The sequence below is a fragment of the Primulina huaijiensis genome, chromosome 11 (assembly GCF_012295235.1).
Source record: "Primulina huaijiensis isolate GDHJ02 chromosome 11, ASM1229523v2, whole genome shotgun sequence".
NCBI classification, from domain to species: domain Eukaryota; kingdom Viridiplantae; phylum Streptophyta; class Magnoliopsida; order Lamiales; family Gesneriaceae; genus Primulina; species Primulina huaijiensis.
The window spans coordinates 19,846,664-19,866,271 of record NC_133316.1 but is presented as its reverse complement, the minus strand read 5'-3'; the positions used below and the strand labels follow the sequence as shown (position 1 = coordinate 19,866,271).

At 33.8% G+C, this 19,608-nt stretch overlaps 3 protein-coding genes across 4 annotated transcripts; 2 read left to right on the top strand and 1 right to left on the bottom strand.

Moving 5' to 3' along the window:
• Nucleotides 1-258: 258 nt before the first annotated feature.
• LOC140987158 (uncharacterized) lies at nt 259-2,657 on the bottom strand. Of its 2 annotated transcripts, none has more exons than XM_073455565.1 (5): nt 2,540-2,657; nt 2,403-2,447; nt 2,188-2,294; nt 990-1,024; nt 259-482 (listed from the first exon to the last, which is right to left on the bottom strand). In XM_073455565.1, the coding sequence occupies exons 2-5, from the start codon at nt 2,403-2,405 to the stop codon at nt 415-417; spliced, it is 213 nt and encodes a 70-aa protein (XP_073311666.1). In that variant the 5' UTR covers nt 2,406-2,447; nt 2,540-2,657; the 3' UTR covers nt 259-414. The 2 variants fall into 2 exon arrangements, with proteins under 2 accessions (XP_073311666.1, XP_073311665.1); XM_073455564.1 differs by having other exon boundaries at nt 2,554-2,621.
• Nucleotides 2,658-4,502: 1,845 nt separating this feature from the next.
• On the top strand, nt 4,503-14,248 carry LOC140988209 (DEAD-box ATP-dependent RNA helicase 6-like). The gene is made up of 10 exons (XM_073457199.1): nt 4,503-5,064; nt 9,818-9,878; nt 10,974-11,208; nt 11,641-11,879; nt 12,486-12,737; nt 12,844-13,024; nt 13,362-13,450; nt 13,533-13,606; nt 13,716-13,834; nt 13,946-14,248. The coding sequence occupies exons 1-9, from the start codon at nt 4,796-4,798 to the stop codon at nt 13,792-13,794; spliced, it is 1,479 nt and encodes a 492-aa protein (XP_073313300.1). The 5' UTR covers nt 4,503-4,795; the 3' UTR covers nt 13,795-13,834; nt 13,946-14,248.
• A 3,288-nt stretch (nt 14,249-17,536) lies between these two features.
• LOC140987834 (transcription factor MYB17-like) lies at nt 17,537-19,544 on the top strand. The gene is made up of 3 exons (XM_073456518.1): nt 17,537-17,702; nt 18,078-18,207; nt 18,693-19,544. The coding sequence occupies exons 1-3, from the start codon at nt 17,570-17,572 to the stop codon at nt 19,342-19,344; spliced, it is 915 nt and encodes a 304-aa protein (XP_073312619.1). The 5' UTR covers nt 17,537-17,569; the 3' UTR covers nt 19,345-19,544.
• Nucleotides 19,545-19,608: the final 64 nt, after the last annotated feature.

Genomic DNA, 19,608 nt, shown 5'->3' with positions numbered 1-19,608 from the left:
AAAAAATAAATCTAACATCTTGATGCATCATTTTTAAAACCAAACTACTCTTAATTTTTATTAAATTTTCACCCTAAACTATAATGCATTTAAAAAAACTTGGCAAAGCCACTTAAAATGCGGGCACATGAGTGAGTTGCATGTATTATTCTCTAGTATTAATGAAAGAAACCAAGTTTTACAAGAGACACCAAGAAACTGCAACTTTGATCCTAAATTCTGAATAATGATAATAAAAAAAATGATGATTCATGAAACTAGTACCAACTGGACAAAAGACATCATTAAATATGGTATTTGTGTCGTCCAAATAAACTCTGAACAGAACTTTTTACTACAAAACACAACAGAGTATTTAATAATGCAAAATCAATCTGGTCATCGGAGCTTACTTCTGAAGCACACAGATCCTATTCAAAAAAAGATTATTGAAACACCCATAGTGAAGCATCCTACAGCCACCCAAGGGCTCAGTCTTTCACCTGTTGCAGGGAGTAGAATCCAGTTTGAATTTGTGTAGAAAAAATTGAAAGTTGGTGAAAAGACAAGAACCAAATATTCATGAGAAAAGCTCACTAAACATATCTCTTACTATAATGTTTTACAATTCATAGAGCACGGATATCATATCAAAAGGAAAATAAAAACAAACAAGCAAGTGATCCTCATCTTTCTGTTGATACATCGCATGGTTATTATCAATGTTGCTCCCACATAGAAGCATATAACAATTAAGCAACTGAGAACCATCCTGGCAAAGATGGCTGGACTACTCAAGAATAAAGATTATCTGACGTGGTTCTAAAACTCGAGGCATTATCTATAAGTCTAATATCAGATGTTCCAGAAAATTGAAGAGCCGAGCTATTGTAAACAATCATCGTGCGTGCTTATGATATTATGATACATTTGAAGTTTGCTCACATAAATCAAATAATTCAGTCGCCGCAAAACAAGTATTGTACATTAAAATATATAGCTAACGATACCTATTCTAGCAGCCTTCCAGAAAACACCTCGAAACCTGCCATACTAAAAATGTGTGAGGAAGAAGTGTTTACTTAGAAAAACACGCCCAATAATAAAATCAAAGATCATCAATATATCGTAGAAGAAATAATGAGAGAGTAAAAAATATAAACTACAACAGGAAATATATTGCCATTCGACTAGAGCAAAAGGATATCAACATATAGGAGAATTCCTGAACTAATAGGTTGTAACTCCATAATCACAAATAAGCCACCATTATCATAAATAATTTCCAGAACTACATCAATGGGCACCAAAGGACAGCAAATAACAAACTGTCAAATCATTTTAGAATTTGAGTTTCGTCTGGGCGAACCGTTTAGCAAATGCATGAAGTATGATAAACTTTGAATTGCTCAGATGTATTTACATATAGGGTATCGTTTATGAAACTTAAGTTTCGCTAAAAATAATCTATCCTAGGCATTATGTCCTAAAAGTCCGAAACTACTACAACGTTCTAATGGTTAGTACTCTGAGATTGCAATGACGCAAATATCTTGGTAGAATCATTGCTGAGTGTCGATTGATAGTGACCAAAACAAGGAAGAATGTTTGTGAAAAAAATAAGTTAGTCTTACCACATATAATTTCAACCCATTTCCTCCTGGAAGCAGTAAATGACATGGTAATTAGATCAGTGAAGCAATAGCTATCCTTTACCTTGTTGAAGTTACTGATTGGTTGGTCATAGTCCACTAGTCCAGTCATTCTACTCCATCACCAGGCTCAACCAATATTTAAGTTATCATTGTTCGCCTAATCTTTGTAAGAGGAATTGTACTTTTTAAAATATAAAGATCATTAGCACAAGGGAGTATGCAGGCTCAAGAACGGAATTTGAAATAAGACATCAAAAACAATTCAGCAAATGCAAGTAAAAAGAATAATTGTTTATCAAATTATCATCCGTACTAATGACACTCGAATCTTAGCTCAATTATGCAAGTGAATCAAGGGCCACAATAGTGCTATAACTTATATGAGTTGAGCGTTAGATGATTGGCATTACCTTTATCTTACAAATCCCCCAAATTTGTCCATCGAAAATGTTACATGGAAGATAATAAACACAAATATTGCAAAGATCACATAACATATAATTGGTTTGCAGAAATTTGAATCCGCAAAATCAACAATAACAAGCAGACTCACCCAGTTCTCTGCTCAAGAAGTGCCGGGAATTGAATCTTTACATACGTGCACGCACAGATGCCTAACAATACTACAGTTAGGAAAGAATGGAAATTGAAGAGCGCCGACTGGCAATACAGAAGCAAACAACATCAGTTCTTGTAAACCAAGAGAAAGGGCAAAAATCTTAAAAGCCTAAGAAATGTCGCGATATCAAAATCTACAGATTAACTTACCATTTTAGATTATCCTCGTCGAGAATCTCTTGGATCCTCGTATTTCTACACACACGAGAAGCATGCGTAAGTCATCAACACGTAAATTTCACGAATTGCATCACAAGTTGTAAATTACACAATTTCGAAATCAATACCTAGTAGGTATTACCGGAAATTATGAGCGGCAACCTTCCTCCGAGATAGGAAATGGTTTCGTTTTCCGCAGTTGGATTCACATATGGAATTAATTTTAAATTAATTATTAAATTTTTTGATACTATACAAACATTATTATTTTAAATTTAATGAAAAAATATCTAAAAAAATCTTTTGTGAAATCGTTTCACGGGTTTATATCAATTAAATGGACCGATCCTACATATATCTACTATGAAAAGCAACAATTTTGACATTTAAAGTAAGATTTTTTCATGGTTGGTCAGGTTGTAGATCTGTATCATAAAATTGACTCGTAATATAGTCCTACAAAAGTATTTTGTCATAAAAAATATATAAAATAATAAAATAAATATTATCAACATTTTTCGGACAACTTAGTCGTACAAGATTTTGCCAATGTGATATACACGACTGATGTTGTTTGAAAATCATTACGTTATCTCCTAGCTTATCAATGCGCGCAAAAAAAAAGAATCGAGAGTCCATTGTCACAAAATAATAAGAGTAAATCTCTTGTGAGACGGTCTCACGAATCTTTATCTGTAAGACGGGTCAACCCTACCGATATTCACAATAAAAAGCAATACTTTTAGCATAAAAAAATAATATTTTTTCATGGATGACCCAAATAAGATATACGTCTCACAAAATACAACATATGAGATCGTCTCACACAAGTTTTTGTCAAATAATAATAATAAACTAAAAATAACTATTGAATAATTGCAATAAGTAAAATTAAATCATCTGAGACTTGGAATACAAATTGAATTTGATATGTGTCATTGTTTTACCAAATGTTTCCTTATTTATAGATCATTTTAGATTCTATTTTAGGAATAGTCTATTTATTTAATAAATCTAAATTTTCAGGTAAATCATATTCTTCATTTAAACTGTTTTTAACAGTTTCTTTCATACTGAAAATATTCATTTGAATAAACAGTGTTAAATCATCAACCAAAACTATTTCCATGGCTCTGATACTATCTGAGGCTTGGAATACAAATTGAATCTGATGCGTGACATTGTTTTACAAAATGTTTCCTATAGATGAACCTTATATTTATTCTTATTCTGGAAATTAAATACCTCTTTTTATTAGTTAAGTAAATTGAATTTGATATGTGGCATTGTTTTACCAAATGTTTCCTTAGTGGCTTTCGCATACATGGAGATTATTGGTTTCCAGCCTATATACCATATTCAAATTACTGAACTAATAAAAGGAGTTATTTAATTTCCACAATAAGAATGGATATAAGATTCATTTATGGCAATTTTACAAAACATAAAATGAATTACAAAAGATATACCATAGAAATTAAACAACAGAGGATTTATCGAGGACAATTTCAGAAACAAAAATTCATAAAAATCACCCATAAACATCTTAAACACCATTTATCGGCTAAGCAGGCTGAAGGGCTACAACATGAATTTATACCTCCTAATTAACAGCGAACCTCGTGTTTACTATTTCTTGGTTCATCTTTCAACCTTATGTTCAACCATTAACCCTTATATTATATCAAATTCCAAAATTTAAATGAAATCTTTTATCATTTCAATTTAATTCCAAGTTACATATACATAAATATAACTCCAGTTTTGATATCCTGCACACCTACCGTGCACACCTATGTGAGCACCGATGAGGTGTCACTCACCTATTGGATGTGATGAAATATAGAAAAATTGCGCATCCAATAAGTGAGTGACACCTCATCGATGTTCACATAGGTGTGCATGATATAAAAACTGAATATAACTCAATCACCTTTTATTTGCATTTTTTGTTATTATTTTTTATATCTTTTTCTTTTATACTAGTTTTGAAAATATCAGAGATAATTCTGAATTTTTTTTTCCCCAATTTATGAGCAAATTTTTTTCGTATAAACGACTGTTACTAGTAATATTAATAATAACTCCAGCAAACTCAATTCCGCACGCGCCATTTTGTGTACGCCCTGATTCCGTCTCTCCTCTTCGTCAACTCCGCGGCGTTGGAGCCCTCTTGCTCTTTCAAAATACATAAGTAATTTTCCGATTGAACGGCGTTCGTTATTCCCTCTGTTTTAGACCTTAAATCTTTGTTTCGAAAATCAGCGGCGGAGTCGATCTGTGAATTCGAGTTTACATTTCCCTAGTTCGGTTATACTTGTACGCGTAAAAACTGTGCTGTTTGTTTTTAGTGTGAATTTGGGTCTAGTATTTCTAGCCGGGTGATGAGTTCGAGAGCGAGATATCCGCCGCCGGGAATGGGCGGCGGCCGAGGTGGCGGAATGAATTTTAATGCTGGAGCAAACCCTAGTTTTCAACCCAGAAACCCTACCCAACAATACGTGCAGAGGAATCCAGCTCCGAATATTCAAAACCATCAAGTGTTGCAGAACTCTCAGCCACAGCAATGGCTGCGAAGAACTCAGCTACCGCCCGTTGATTCAGCCCTCGAGGAAGTTGAAAAGACCGTGCAATCAGAGGGTGTTGCTTCCAGGTTAGTATTTTCTGTATCTACGGGGAATTCTTGGCCATGATTAGCTTAGCTGCTCAACCTAGACGCCAGTTGAAGTTGTGCAGTTTTTTTTAATGGTTTTTTAAGTAATTTATTTTGGGGGGTAAATTGATTTTCAATGGACCAAAACAAAGGGTTTAAGTGATTTGATTTTTCACATCGGTTTTAGCTCATTTCTAGCCGTTTGTCCTGAGTATTGATGTATCAATTTGCCCAAATGCCTCTTTTTTCTTGACAAGAAGTAGCATGTTGGAACTTATTATTTTTGGTATGTCTCAGTGTTTCTGTTAAGGGTGGTAATGTGGACAACTATTTGACGTGCTGGAGTTTAGGCATTGGATTTTAGACAAAAATATTCATGTGAGTTATGATCGTTAGACTCTCAGGAACTATAGGCCAATTATTGATTTAGAGCGTGTTTGACTAAATTTATTTTTACAAGCTCTTACATCTGTTTTATGAGAGGTCTTATTTTAAAAATAAGTTGGTAAAGTGTTTGGATGAATTTATTTTTAAAAAATTCAAAGATGTTAATGAGCTTGATATTATAAGATCTTTTTATTTTCAAAATTACCAAAAAAGTATAATATTAATGTAAGTAGTTACACATATATATTTGAAAATAATTTTTAATTTTAATAGTAAGAAATAAATCTATTTTATATTTAAAATTACAAAATTTGATGTTCTTTGGGAAAAAAACTAATATTATTTTTATTGTGTGCAAGTAAAATGTTGATTAAAAAAATTGTAGTTAATAATTTACTCAATAAAACCTTGACACTTTTGTCAATAATTGTATATATTGGAATTAGCGAAAACAACAAAGTGACGTTGATCACTTGAAAAAATTTAAAGCAAATATATTACAAGTACAAGTCATTCTACAGAAAAGACAATCAATTCTAAAAATAAATAACACAAGAACAAAATAACACAAAAATAATCTACAAAATTGTTTAAACCAAATATCCAACACATGACTTACTAATTAAAAAAACGTAAAAAATCTATCACTAAAATTATCATCCACTTCTTGCAATTTCCATAGCAATTGAATCGCGCACTGCCATACAATATACATTGTCATGGTTATCTTCATTTTCCACCGTAGAGTTTGTAGTAGATGTATTATGTTCAGCAGATGGTTGATAACTTTCATACTCAGCCATTTGGAATGCCTCGTCTGAAACATTTTTCTTTCTTATAAAATTGTCAATGGCCATTGTTGCCAACACAATTTCTCTATGCGTATCAATATGATAGTAAGACATATTGGCCAAAATAGTCCATGCTTTCCAAACTCCAAATGTACATTCAACACAATTCCTACATGCTCGGCGAAAGTCTTCAACATGATACCTTAAATTTTCAACTTTATAAGGACCCGTATATCCTGTCATATTTGAATATCCAGCATCAACCAAGTAGTATTTCTTTCCTTTTGGGTAAGGAAAGTTAAGTTCCGGCCTACAAATAGCTTCTCAAAATATTCTATTGTCATGAAAAGGTCCTTACCACCCAGCCCACACAAATGTAAAACATATATGAAAATCTACAACTGCAAGAATATTTTGTGTGGGAAAAGCTTTGCGCCCAATGTATGGGATCGCTTTGCCTTGTGGTAATCGTGCCTTGACATGTGTGCCATCAATTGGTAATCGTGCCTCGACACGCGTGTCTTCAATTGCCCCAATGCAATCCTATTAATCATTTAGAAAATAAACTCTTGGCAGATTACAAATATTAAATAACTTTAATACATGAATATATAATATTCAAAATAAATATAACAAACATAAAAAAATGGTGTGTATCGTTGATTTTGAGGCTTATGGTATCCTTTGCCTTCATTGTAGTCAGGATGAGGTTTAATTATATCATCAGCTAGCTTACCAACAACTTTCAAAACTCTGAAAATATCTTCTTTTTTTTTTTTTGATAGAAAACTAATTTTATTATAATATTTGGACAATACAATTTGTACGTGGATGAGCATTCCACGACAGCATTACAGCAAACAACAGCCTTAAAATACACCAGAATTACAAGGAGACAAAGTTCTCTTGACCAAATAAATTTGAAGTCCCTCACTAAATCTGAAACGCATAAATGGTTGAACTTTTGCAAGGTAGTTATCCAAGATGCAACCCTAAATTTGATATTTTCCCATACTTGATCAACAGAATCCGATTTGTCTTCAAAAATTCTACGGTTTCTCTCCAACCAAATGGACCAAAATATGCCGTGAATGATCATGTACCAGAATTCACAGTATTTCTTGTTGAAAATGCACCCTGAATTGAGATGAAAGAGATCTTTAGCATGCCTCGGCATAACCCATTGTATTCTCAGCTCGTTGCAAACTCTAATCCAAATCCTTGTGGTGAAGGAGCAGTGTAGAAGAATATGATCTTGATTCTCCTCGTGCTCTCGACACAAGCAACACCACTGCGGTCTTAAAGCACAATTCTTCCACCTTCTTTGCACTGAATCACACGTAGGTAACTTCCCCAAGGCCACGATCCACGAGAAGATCTTAATCTTTTGTGGGACATGTACTTTCCAAATGGTATTAAAGAAGTCGAATAATGGAAAGATGGAAATAGGGAAAAAAGAGCAATAAAAAGATCTAACAGAGAACAAACCTGAAAGGTCCCTCCTCCAAACTCTAACATCCTCAGTACCCATCTCTAATCTGACACTCTCTAAGACTCGAAACAAGTTGTTGAACTCAAGAAACTCATCCTCGCTGAGATCTCTTCTAAATCTAACGTCCCAAATGGTAGAAACGTTACCCGCACTATTGACAACTTCAATGAAATGACTAAGCGGTTTATTGTTAGAAATACAAATACGAAACAAAGTTGGAAATCTTATTTTAAACGAGTTATCTCACTCCCAGACATCCTCCCAAAAACGAATGATATTCCCCTGTTTTGGCACCCCCCTGATAAGTTGATGAAAAGTCTGGTAAGATCGAGAAATACACTACCAAGGACTTCTAAAAGTTGTCTTCTTTGCCAACCCCAAATCCCACTTGTTTTCCTGTATCCCATATAAACTATGAATTATTTTTTTCCACAACGATCCCCTTTCCACTGAACCTCTCCACCACCATTCTTGAAATGGTTTCACCTGAATGATTAAATATTTCTTGCAGTAGCCTATTTTCTATATCATGAGCACAAGTTATAAAAAAAAATAATTATTTTCTCATAGATTTACATTCCCCTTGTGGGATGAAATTCATATTTACAGGTCAACTCATGGGAAAAAATTAATATTATTTTTAATGTGTGCAAGTAAAATGTTGATTAAAAAAATTGTAGTTAATAATTTACTCGATAAAACCTTAACACCGTTGTCAATAATTGAATATCTTGGAATTAGCGTAAACAACAAAGTGATGCTGATCACTTGAAAAAAATTTAAAGCAAAATATATTACAAATACAAGTCATTCTACAGAAAGACAATCAATTCTAAAAATGAATAACACAAGAAGATGGGCTTTTAAGCTGAGAATCTTAAATTATCAAACAACAAAATAACAAAAAATTCTTGTAAAAGAACACAATCACCAATGATTAAATAAAACAATAACCTAACTAAAATCTCTTACCAAACTCTCTGGAGATTTAACAAAAACGATTAACAGATTTGACGAGAATAAACACAGTTATTTAGCGACAAAACCAGTAAACTTCACACTATTAACAAGGATGAGGACTCACAGCGACAGATGATGAGACGGAGGGGCGATTAGGCGAAGTGGTGCTCAGAAGAGAAGAAGTAGAAGTAATATGTTAGGTTAATAATTTGTCAAAATCTGAGGAGGACGAAGCGGGAATTAAAGAAGTTATACAATGATATTTTGGAAAAGTGAAATATTAAAATAAGATCTTTTTGAAAAAAGTGGGTATCCGAAGTTTTTTTAAAACAACTTATAAGCTATCAAACAACTTATTTTGACAACTTATAAGCTGTTCGCAATTTTTTTACCAAACAAATTATGAAAGCTTATAAGCGCAATTTTTTTACCAAACATATTATGAAAGCTTATAAGCTCTAAAACAACTTATAAACTGTTTTTTAGAGTTTATAAGTTCTGCAAAACACCTTCTTAAACAAATTGAATAAGCTTTAAAATTTTGTCAAGCCCTATAGTTTATTGGCTGAAATGAGTATCCAACAAACTGTAAGTACCGTAGCAATTGGTGTTCTGGTGGGTCCATAAGGTCAATGGGATGGTATATAATTTTAATGAAATAACTTCAATTTTTGTGTTCGCTTATGGGCCTGAAATTTGGTTGCATGGTTCCGGTTTGTTACCAGCGAGACCTCTCTTGTTTAGTAGTATAGAGGTCGTGTTCACGTTTTTCCCCTATTTTTTTTGATAGTCCTATAAGATAACCTTAACTTGGGCGTGGACATGAAAAGATGATTCATTTTATTCATGATATTACCTCAGTTCTTTTTTATTCAGTTACACTCTTCTCGAATCGTCATAATTTAGTGTCAAATCTTACAGAGATCTACTCTGTTATAACTAAATGCAGGGTAAAGTAAATGTTTTACCTTTTTCCTTTACTCCAGAGGATGTGAAAATGTCTCATATGGGCGTTGTGAAAGTTTTAGTATTCATCCCTTTTTTTCTCCCCAACTTGTACTGTTATTCATGATTCTCAATATCCATATAAATATTGGTCATTTTTACGTTTCTTCTTGACCAGTTCACAAGATTGGAAGGCCCGGTTGAAGATACCACCTCAGGACACCCGCTTTAAAACCGAGGTTAGATTTCCAACATGCGTGTGTGCTGCCCTGTCAATTTCTTTAAAATTTTTGTATATTAAACGTTGTTTGATTGTTCCTAGTACCTAAGGTCCCAAGTTCGCTGTGATAATGATTGTCTTGTTTGTTATGTTATATGAAAACCTGATATGTTTCAGCTGAATAATATCCATACTCTTTTTAGACGCCATTTTTTAAAAACAATTTTACATGCTCCGGTAAAGCTCCTTAATAATTTCAATCAATAAGTGGATCAAACATCACCCATTAAGGTGTATAAGTGTATCTGGTTAAGCTATTAGAGGGGTATATATTTATTACCTTTGACAGATGAATTGATTTTCATTTGAATTTTAATGACGTAACTTTTTTTAATGGTTGTGGAAGTTGTAATTTCATTTGATATATCGGATTCTGGTGGCTTGCAGCACTCATTACCTTGAGAAAACGCCGCAAAAGAAATTGAAGGAAAATTCATGTTTTCAGAACCAACACAAGCTTGCCAGAAAACTTAGCCACGGATTTTTTTCTAATGTACTATTGTCCTCTGAATCTAATTTGTCATTGATGGAACCTTATCACCTTTTATATGTTGCTTGGACTCAAACAGGATTGCCCTAGTTTCTTTGCGACTATTAAAAAGGAAAAAAAAAGTTTGTAGGTCATAACTGGCTATCTTGCCACTTGAATTTACTTTCATCCTTGTTCGAGCTTCCACTTCAACTGGATACTCTGTAATCTGCGCTTCAAAAGCTCTGAATCTTGGATGGTCTCTTAAGTAGATACGACTTTACCAATTATGTACCATCCCGAAATCTGTATGTGCTGTTCAAAAGTTTTATCATCGTTTCTTGTTATGTTATGCTTTGGTGGCAATATTTTGTGGAAACTCATTTGCGTCATATTCATCTATAATTTGTCATTTTGCTGCATGCATCAAAAGTTCTATAATTTTTTCTTCTTATGTTACGCTTTAGTAGCAGCATTATTTTATGGAAACTTGTTTGTGTCACATTCATCTATAATTTGTCATTTTCCTGCATGCATCTATATATGTATAATTCGCTCCTGAATGCTATTTCACTTGTCTTTTAGGATGTAACGGCTACAAAAGGAAATGAATTTGAAGACTACTTCTTAAAGCGTGAGCTTCTCATGGGAATATATGAGAAGGGCTTTGAGAGGCCATCTCCCATTCAGGAGGAGAGTATTCCAATTGCTCTCACTGGAAGCGATATATTGGCGAGGGCCAAAAATGGAACCGGGAAAACTGCTGCCTTCTGCATTCCTGCTTTGGAAAAAATTGATCAAGATAAAAATGCTATTCAAGGTTTAATATCCATTTAGGACCAAGAATATTTTCATCTTCACACTTTCTTTTGAGTCCTAGTTTGTAGTATGATGTTTGTCAGGTTTATATGAGCTAAAACCTGATAATTTGTGAGAACTGAATCTGACTATTTGAGGTAAAGACAAATATGTAGTGGTAGCAGTTATTTTTTCCTTCTGATAACTAGTCTACTACCTTATATCATTATGTTACTGCATTTAATAATGATTATTAAAGGTCTTAGGAAGATTATGTTTAGTATGATAATTAATAATTATGCTATTGCTTGAGTCTTGCTCCATCATTTAAGCTTATCGAACACATTTTCTAAATTAATTTGGTATCATATGATTCTCAAATATCTGATTGAGATATTTTTCGTGCATTGATCAAATTTTTACCTTTCTTGTCTGTCTTTGTGTTTCGATGCAGTTGTTATTCTTGTGCCTACTAGAGAACTTGCTCTCCAAACATCCCAAGTTTGCAAAGAACTTGGGAAGCACTTAAAAATTGAAGTCATGGTTACCACTGGTGGAACAAGCTTGAAAGATGACATAATGCGACTTTATCAGCCAGTTCATTTACTTGTTGGGACACCTGGGAGAGTTCTTGATCTTGCAAAAAAGGGTATCTGTGTATTGAAAGATTGCTCTATGCTTGCAATGGATGAGGTGTGTATAATCTATTGATGTTGCCCACAAGTTTTTTATTATGTTACTTGATAATGGAGGAACACAAAAGACGTGGAATAAGCATAATATGCTGATATCATTCTCACCCTGGATTTTGAGACAATCCCTCCTAATTCTAAATCCTAATTGTTTCTAAAATATATTTTTGTTGCTATGTAATATTGTATTAAACTTCATCTCAATCACGTAGATTATAAAAATATCATTTTTGGCAAGTTTTTCTTTGATAAGGCACACATCTTGTCTCCTAAATAACAATGATATCAACTTAAAAAATCCCTCATTTAACCAATCTTACTATTGTCTTTTCTCCATCAACTTTTGTCAGCTCTCTTTAAAGAACTTGTGATTGGTGTAGTGAGACCAATGGTGTACCTGGATTTTTTAGAACAACTCTTCATTTATGGTGGGAGGATTTAACTTGACTTTGTTGGTCTTTCTTTGGTCATGGTATCTCACATTATATATATTTTTTATTGGGATGTTTATTCTTCCTTATTTGAACTCAGAAAATAAGTGTATGTAACGTCATGACATATCAGAACATGGGCGCTAATCTTGTCCTCATCATGTCAATAATTTCAGGCCGATAAGCTTTTGTCACCGGAGTTTCAACCTTCTGTTCAGCAATTAATCCGTTTTTTACCTGCAAATCGTCAGATTCTTATGTTTTCTGCGACATTTCCTGTTACTGTAAAAGATTTCAAAGATAGGTACCTGAAAAAGCCCTACGTCATCAACCTGATGGATGAACTTACCCTCAAGGGTATAACTCAGTATTATGCTTTTGTGGAAGAAAGACAAAAAGTTCACTGCCTCAATACATTATTTTCAAAGGTTCAAATTCCTGTTATCTTATATTTTAGAGATAATATGTTGCTTATGTATTGCCATCTGTGATGAATTTGTTCTGATTGTCAAATCTGTGGTCTTTGTGATGCAGCTTCAAATAAATCAGTCTATCATTTTCTGCAATTCCGTGCATCGAGTAGAACTTCTGGCCAAGAAAATAACAGAACTCGGTTTTTCTTGTTTCTATATTCACGCTAAGATGCTTCAAGATCATCGCAACAGAGTATTTCATGATTTCCGCAATGGTGCCTGTAGAAATCTTGTATGCACGGGTACGTTCTGCAGTAGGATTTCTCGAACCCATTTTCTATTGTTCTCCACAGTTTAAAGTATTTTTCTTTCCATAAAATTGCATTATACCTTTAACTCCATCCTAGGGAAATATCATGGCACTTGCTTATGACTTTGTACTAGCAGTAGGGAAATAGTGCTACTTATGTTGTGAGGTTCTGATTCTAATCTCATCCTATTCAGTTTTGATCTCTCCTGTTAGTTACTCTATCTGATGTCCTCTCTCTCTCTCTCTCTCTCTGTGTGTGTGTGTGTGTGTGTGTGTCTGTATCTGTATATTACTTTATTTTCATTTTTCTCCTGTGTATCAAATTTCAGATTTATTCACAAGAGGGATAGATATTCAAGCTGTCAATGTTGTTATCAATTTTGATTTTCCTAAAAACTCGGAGACATATCTACACAGGGTATGGTGGCTTGGGTTGTTGGCCAGTTCACTTGTCATACTTGTCGAATTGTTTCCTCATAAATTGTTTATGTTACATGTAGGTTGGTCGATCTGGAAGGTTCGGACGCCTTGGGTTAGCTGTCAATCTGATTACCTTCGAGGATCGGTTCAATTTGTAAGACTTTACTTCCTTGTTTTTTGATGGTCACTGATATGGAATAGAGTTATTGGGTTGTGAATTTCTTGAGATTTTTTTTTGTTACCACGTGTCTCTCATCTTTCAGGTATAGGATGGAACAAGAACTAGGGACGGAGATTAAGCAGATCCCACCACATATAGATCAAGCTATATATTGCCAATGATCTCTGGTGGCTGCTATTTACCAGTTGATCGAAAACACCGGTGAGTTATAGATCGCATGGATATTGTATTTTTGGTATTTACATCATTTTACGATTGTGCATCCCTCCTAGACCGTTGATTTACCATCTACGTCATCTTTCTTTATGGCAGAAACCAGTAGCTTGTCACAGAGAAATTACATGCTCTTGGTCATGAAACACTTTCTATTTTATTTGTGAGGCAGACGATACAAGAATTTTCAAGATATTGGACGTCGCACGACCATTTAACCCGTAATGATTCGAAATGCTGTATATTCAAGGTTAAAATGTTGTGGTCACTGGGCTAACATGTTCACTTCTGTGAATCGAGGTGCACTCACCTTCCAATTGCACGTTCCCATCAATGATGAAAAACAGATTTCCCTGTCCTTTATCTATGCCTATGGAAGTTTAATAAAATGGTAATTTGTGTTTGTGTTATGATCACATTTTAAAGTAAAAATATATAAATCAAATGGATTGAAGAATTAATGGTCGAAGCACACTAAAAAAATACTAGATATCCAATGTAAAAAATACGATGAATATTTTATGTAGTGGTTGTGTTTTTTGACGGCAAGAAACAATAAATATTTATTACCCCACGGCATTTAATTCATTTGATCGGACATCGCCATCGAGCTGACCCACTAGGTGTTTGCCAGCCTTTCATTTGTTAGCCCCCACAAAAGTCATTGCTCTCTTTGACTCCTTGCCTTAGAGGTGATCAAATTGGCTTTTGTTATTTTGCTCCACAAAATATTTTATTTTTAACTCACAATTTATCTTGATTAAGAATTAGATGTAAAACTACTTTATCCTTAAACTCATCAGGCAAAAACTTGTGTGAGACGGTCTTACGAGTCGTATTTTGTGAGACGGATATCTTATTTTAATCCATGAAATTTTTTTTTTTTTCTAAGAGTATTATTTTTTATTATGAATATCAGTAGGGTTGATCCGTCTCACAGATAAAGATTCGTGAGACCGTCTCACAAGAGACCTATTCTTTAAATTATGTTGAGCATGCATGGATAGAACCCTGCAAGAAAATACCGAATGTAAAGTATATATAAACTTTTTGTTATATTTGCTTGATTTGTCATGATATTGTTCGTGCTATTTCTTGGTTAAAGTCTAGAAATGAAGGAACAAGTCACATAAGCAACCAGCTATGGTACCGTAACTAGAGTTTTCGAAGTCCGAAGTTGAAAGAATGAAAGAAAGCAAAGTCATAAGAAGAAAAAATAATAAGGGAGTGTCTTTATTGCCTGCCTTTTCTTTTGCTTCATCAACATCTGCCCCTCCATTAAATGCAAGCTTCGGATGCCATGATTGTCAGAGTTGTACATGTCTTTGATGGGCGATTGAAGCGAAAATTTAAAAATTAATTGTTTTGTTGTTATAAATAATGTTAACATATTATTAGCAAATAATAAATACAATAAACACAAGAATAATATATTACATTAAAAAAAATAAGTCAAAAAATATTTGAAATAATTACATAAATAATAATTATCTAGCTATTTCAGAGGAAAAAATATGTATCAAATTCGTATAATTCAGTTTTCGAATCATTTCTTTGTTAATCAACAGCATAGCTAACTCATTTAGTCTATTTTGTGACATCATTGATCGAAAATACATGTTTATTAACTTCAACTTCAATATGTTTCTTTCTGCTTATGCAACTGTTACTAGGATGGTTAACAAAATCTTGTAGGCAATATAAATATTTGAGAATAAATAATTCAGTTTTGTCAAATACTGTAGCATCTTAAAAAATTGTTGAATCTCTATACAATACTTCATCAAGCTAGTTAAAGAATAACTCGTTAACTTCTCCAAATTCAATGAATGCCCAAAGTCTCTTGATAATGTTTAAATTGTTCAAACCGAACTTTAAGAAAAGATCGAGTTTAATCAATTATAAACAAAAAATATTCAGATTACTCTTTTTATTATTTAATATTAGGTCAAAAAAAACTTTATCTTCTTTTTATTTAATATTAAGTAAAAAAAAATTATTTCAACAGATCATCATGTCTTTTTATTATTTATCCTTGGCCTCATAAAAATCGGACCCTAATGGTCGTATATACTGTGTATAAGCTTTAAATAATTTATAATTATTTATTCTCTATCTACCGGATCCGTGCTCACCTACAGAAGATCAAACCGTTGTGCTTACCTATATAATGGGATTGTAGTCATTCAAGATACTTAGATAAAAATATTCCCTACATAACATACACTATTGTAATATGTATCTCATGTATTTTATAATTGATCCACACGAATTTATGAATATTGTAATGAAGTTAGGCATTGATAACCCCGCAAACATGTGTGTGAATGCAAGTGTAAAAAAAGAAAGAGAGAAATTCATTGAATGCATGGAATGTGTTCTTTCACCATTGAAGAAAGCCCCCATTAAACGCCATCATCCTCACATGCATCTCTCTCTTTCACATTTGGATTTTTCTTTGCATTTACTCCTCACAATACCACCCACACAGTGTCCAACAGTACTCTTTGGTAGCACAAATTTTGAAATTTTCACTTTCCCTTTTGCTCTCTTAATTAATATTTCTCAGATTTTCTATCGCTTTGTGCTCTGATGTTATATTATTACCAATTTACAGTGTTTTTATTCATGTGGGCAATGTGTTTGCAAATATTGTACTTTTAGAAAAATAATTAAATTTATGAATAATTGAGAAAAATACAGAAATGAATAGTATTTGAAAATAAAAATGAAAACTATTTTTTTAGTTGGTAAAAAACTGAAATTTTTAGATTGTTTGGTAAATAAGTGGCTCTTTAATATAACACAACAAATATTTTATCAGAGTGTTTGCAAAAGATAGAGTTTGATGGGGACATAGTGTGTTTTCAGTCACAGTAGATGATCCAAATCCGTTTAATGATATATCGTGAACATGAATATAGGTAATTGAAGAGTAATTTTATATTAGACAAAAATAAAAAATATTGCGGGTAAGAGTATCCAAAAAGATTTATATTATTTACCAAAAATCAAAATCATTTTTGAAAAATCATAATCAACACGTTCTGAATTTAATTCAAATGATCAGCAGAAGGAAAAAAAATTGGTACGAAACATCGGGAAAAAAAAAAAACAGTTTTTTAAATTAAAAAGTGTAATGTTTTTTTTAGAGGCAGCAAACACTGACAAATTAATCACTTAAAATTTAACATGCATACTTCATCAAGTTGCACGAGACTTGCATGCACATAAATGCCAGAAATAAATTAACGTGAAACCTGAGAGTTAAGGAAACTAATAAACGGGGACACAATAAATACAAGAATTTTTCTTTGTTCAATAAATTCAGCCATTATATCTTCTTCGATGTCATTGAAAATTATTGCTAGAACATATTCAGTCGATAAGATAGATAAATGCTCCTATATTTAGAATCTGAATGAATATATCTCTATATTAATGTAAGTGAAAGCATTCAATGCGTAGCCGGCCGATGTGTCGCCGGTCTGATCTGTAAAGTTCTCTGTTATGTCTTTTCACATTATCTTTTATCAAGATTTCGAAAGGGTTTTCAATTTTTACTTTTTCACTTCACTTCTTCTGTCGTGAATACAATTTAGTTCCAAGAATCTTCAAGGATTGTATTTTCTTGGTTTCTTGTACATTTTTGTACTGTTGTTTGAAAGGAAGAGGTAGTCGTTTTGAAGAATCATTGGACTGTTTTTGTTTGTATTTTTGTTAATGGGGAGAGCACCATGTTGTGACAAAAAAGGGTTGAAGAAAGGACCTTGGACTTCTGAGGAAGATGAGAAATTGGTAGACTATATCAGCAAAAACGGCCATGGGAGCTGGCGTTCTGTCCCCAAACTTGCAGGTTTTCTACCCTTTATTCTTACTTTCAAGAATATATAATTCATCATTTCAAATCTTGAAGTGCGTTTACTTGGATAAATGTCATGTTATATTATAGGTATGAGTTATGATACCACGAGCTTTGTATACCGATTCAAAAAGAACTTGGAGCAGATAATGTAGCAGCGAATGAAGTTAAAAGTTTTGAAATTGATTTATGGGATTCTTATTAAATGTGTGAGGATTTTGTTCTGAACTGAGCTGAGTCCGGATCAGCTGGTGGTCGACGAGTCTTCGTGTCTCGCTCTTGAATTTGTATTCCTAGGGGCTAGGAGTTTGATGCACGGCACCAATCTTCCAGTTTCAGTTTATTCATTTATCACAATTCTTTCTACAGGTCTTCTTCGGTGTGGGAAGAGTTGCAGGCTACGATGGACGAATTATCTAAGGCCAGACATCAAACGAGGCCCCTTCACTCCTGATGAAGAAAAGCTTGTCATTCAGTTGCATGCCATTCTTGGAAACAGGTCATGGTTACGATATATTGATTATGTGCGGGCGAACTATTTTCAGTGGTAATGTGAGATTGCCTGTGATCATTCAATCTTACATCACCACGAATTGATGCGTGACACAGGCTTCAAATTGAGATGCAACCACTGACAATAATAAGTTTTGGAAACTCTTGTTGCAGGTCGCTAATGCACCAGGCTCAAAGGCCCTTGATGTTGTTAGGATCTTTAATTATTATTTTATTAAAAATGAGGAACCAAGTTGTCAATTGCTCTTTTTTTAAACGTGGGACTACTTGCATCATCATAGGCAGATACACCAGGCCGAAAATGGCCTCATTCCTTACCGAATCTCACATTTGCTGGTTTTTAGAAAGGAATTGAACTGTAACAAGAACTTTGCTGCAGCTGATGGTGCAACTGTCACTTTTTTCTTGAATGTTTCAGTAAATGTTTATTGTGACCTTTCTTTTACTGAATCGGATATTTATTTTCTTTAGATGGGCCGCCATTGCTTCTCAATTACAGGGCAGAACAGACAATGAAATCAAGAACTTGTGGAACACTCATCTGAAGAAGCGTTTGCTGCAGGTGGGAATCGACCCTCAGACACACGAGCAGGCCTTCGTATCCAATCTGTCATCATCAAATCGACTACCCTCGTCTCCTTCAACTCGCCACATGGCACAATGGGAGAACGCCAGGCTCGAAGCCGAAGCCCGACTTTCCAAGGAATCCCTACTCTTAATCTCGAAAGTACAAAAATCAGACACCGATTACTTCTTACGTCTGTGGAATTCTGAGGTTGGAGAGACGTTTCGTAGACTGAAAAACGAGGAGAAAACCGAGAAATTGGATTGTCAAAGTCCCATCACATCGTCGTTAACAAAGTGTGGTTCTATTTCAGGAATGACAACCGAAGTTGACCTGAGTCGAGTGGGCTCACCGAACGTAGGGAACAAGAAAGACCACGAGCATGAGCTTAAGATTATCAAATCTTGCACAGATAATGTGCAACAACGGGTATTGGGTACAGCGAGTTCAGAAGAATTAGAGGATTCATCTGAATCTGGATTCCAGCTGCTTTTTGATTTTCCAAGTAATAATGACATGAGTTTCTTGGGACATCATGATTTCTGTAGCTTATGGTAGTGATTTTATACACAAAAAGCTGGGTTGCAACTTTCTCCACTTCAAGCTTTTGGCTGAATTTCGCTTCAGTGCTACCGAAATTGGGTTTGTTAGTTTCTTATTAGTTATTGTCTTCAGCTTTTGGAAAAATGGAGATTGTAATGTTTTCGGTTATCACCATCTCATGTTTGTTATCGAAGAAGGCTGATTTGAATGTTAGATTCTCAATGAATTGACTAGTCAATTTAGCGATGTAAGTTGTTAATTAGAGTTCGAAGCAAAAGA

What these genes read in the sequence shown, in the direction of transcription:
- LOC140987834 (XM_073456518.1), top strand. Translation starts at nt 17,570, where the DNA reads ATGGGGAGAGCACCATGTTGTGACAAAAAAGGGTTGAAGAAAGGACCT. An exon ending in TTCTGTCCCCAAACTTGCAG is followed by an intron (nt 17,703 to 18,077) that starts GTTTTCTACCCT and finishes TTCTTTCTACAG; the next exon opens with GTCTTCTTCGGTGTGGGAAG. An exon ending in CATGCCATTCTTGGAAACAG is followed by an intron (nt 18,208 to 18,692) that starts GTCATGGTTACG and finishes TATTTTCTTTAG; the next exon opens with ATGGGCCGCCATTGCTTCTC.
- LOC140987158 (XM_073455565.1), bottom strand. An exon ending in CTTCTTGAGCAGAGAACTGG is followed by an intron (nt 1,025 to 2,187) that starts GTGAGTCTGCTT and finishes TTAGTATGGCAG; the next exon opens with GTTTCGAGGTGTTTTCTGGA. An exon ending in CTGGAAGGCTGCTAGAATAG is followed by an intron (nt 483 to 989) that starts GTATCGTTAGCT and finishes TCCCTGCAACAG; the next exon opens with GTGAAAGACTGAGCCCTTGG.
- LOC140988209 (XM_073457199.1), top strand. Translation starts at nt 4,796, where the DNA reads ATGAGTTCGAGAGCGAGATATCCGCCGCCGGGAATGGGCGGCGGCCGA. An exon ending in ACACCCGCTTTAAAACCGAG is followed by an intron (nt 9,879 to 10,973) that starts GTTAGATTTCCA and finishes CTTGTCTTTTAG; the next exon opens with GATGTAACGGCTACAAAAGG. An exon ending in TTCGAGGATCGGTTCAATTT is followed by an intron (nt 13,607 to 13,715) that starts GTAAGACTTTAC and finishes CTCATCTTTCAG; the next exon opens with GTATAGGATGGAACAAGAAC.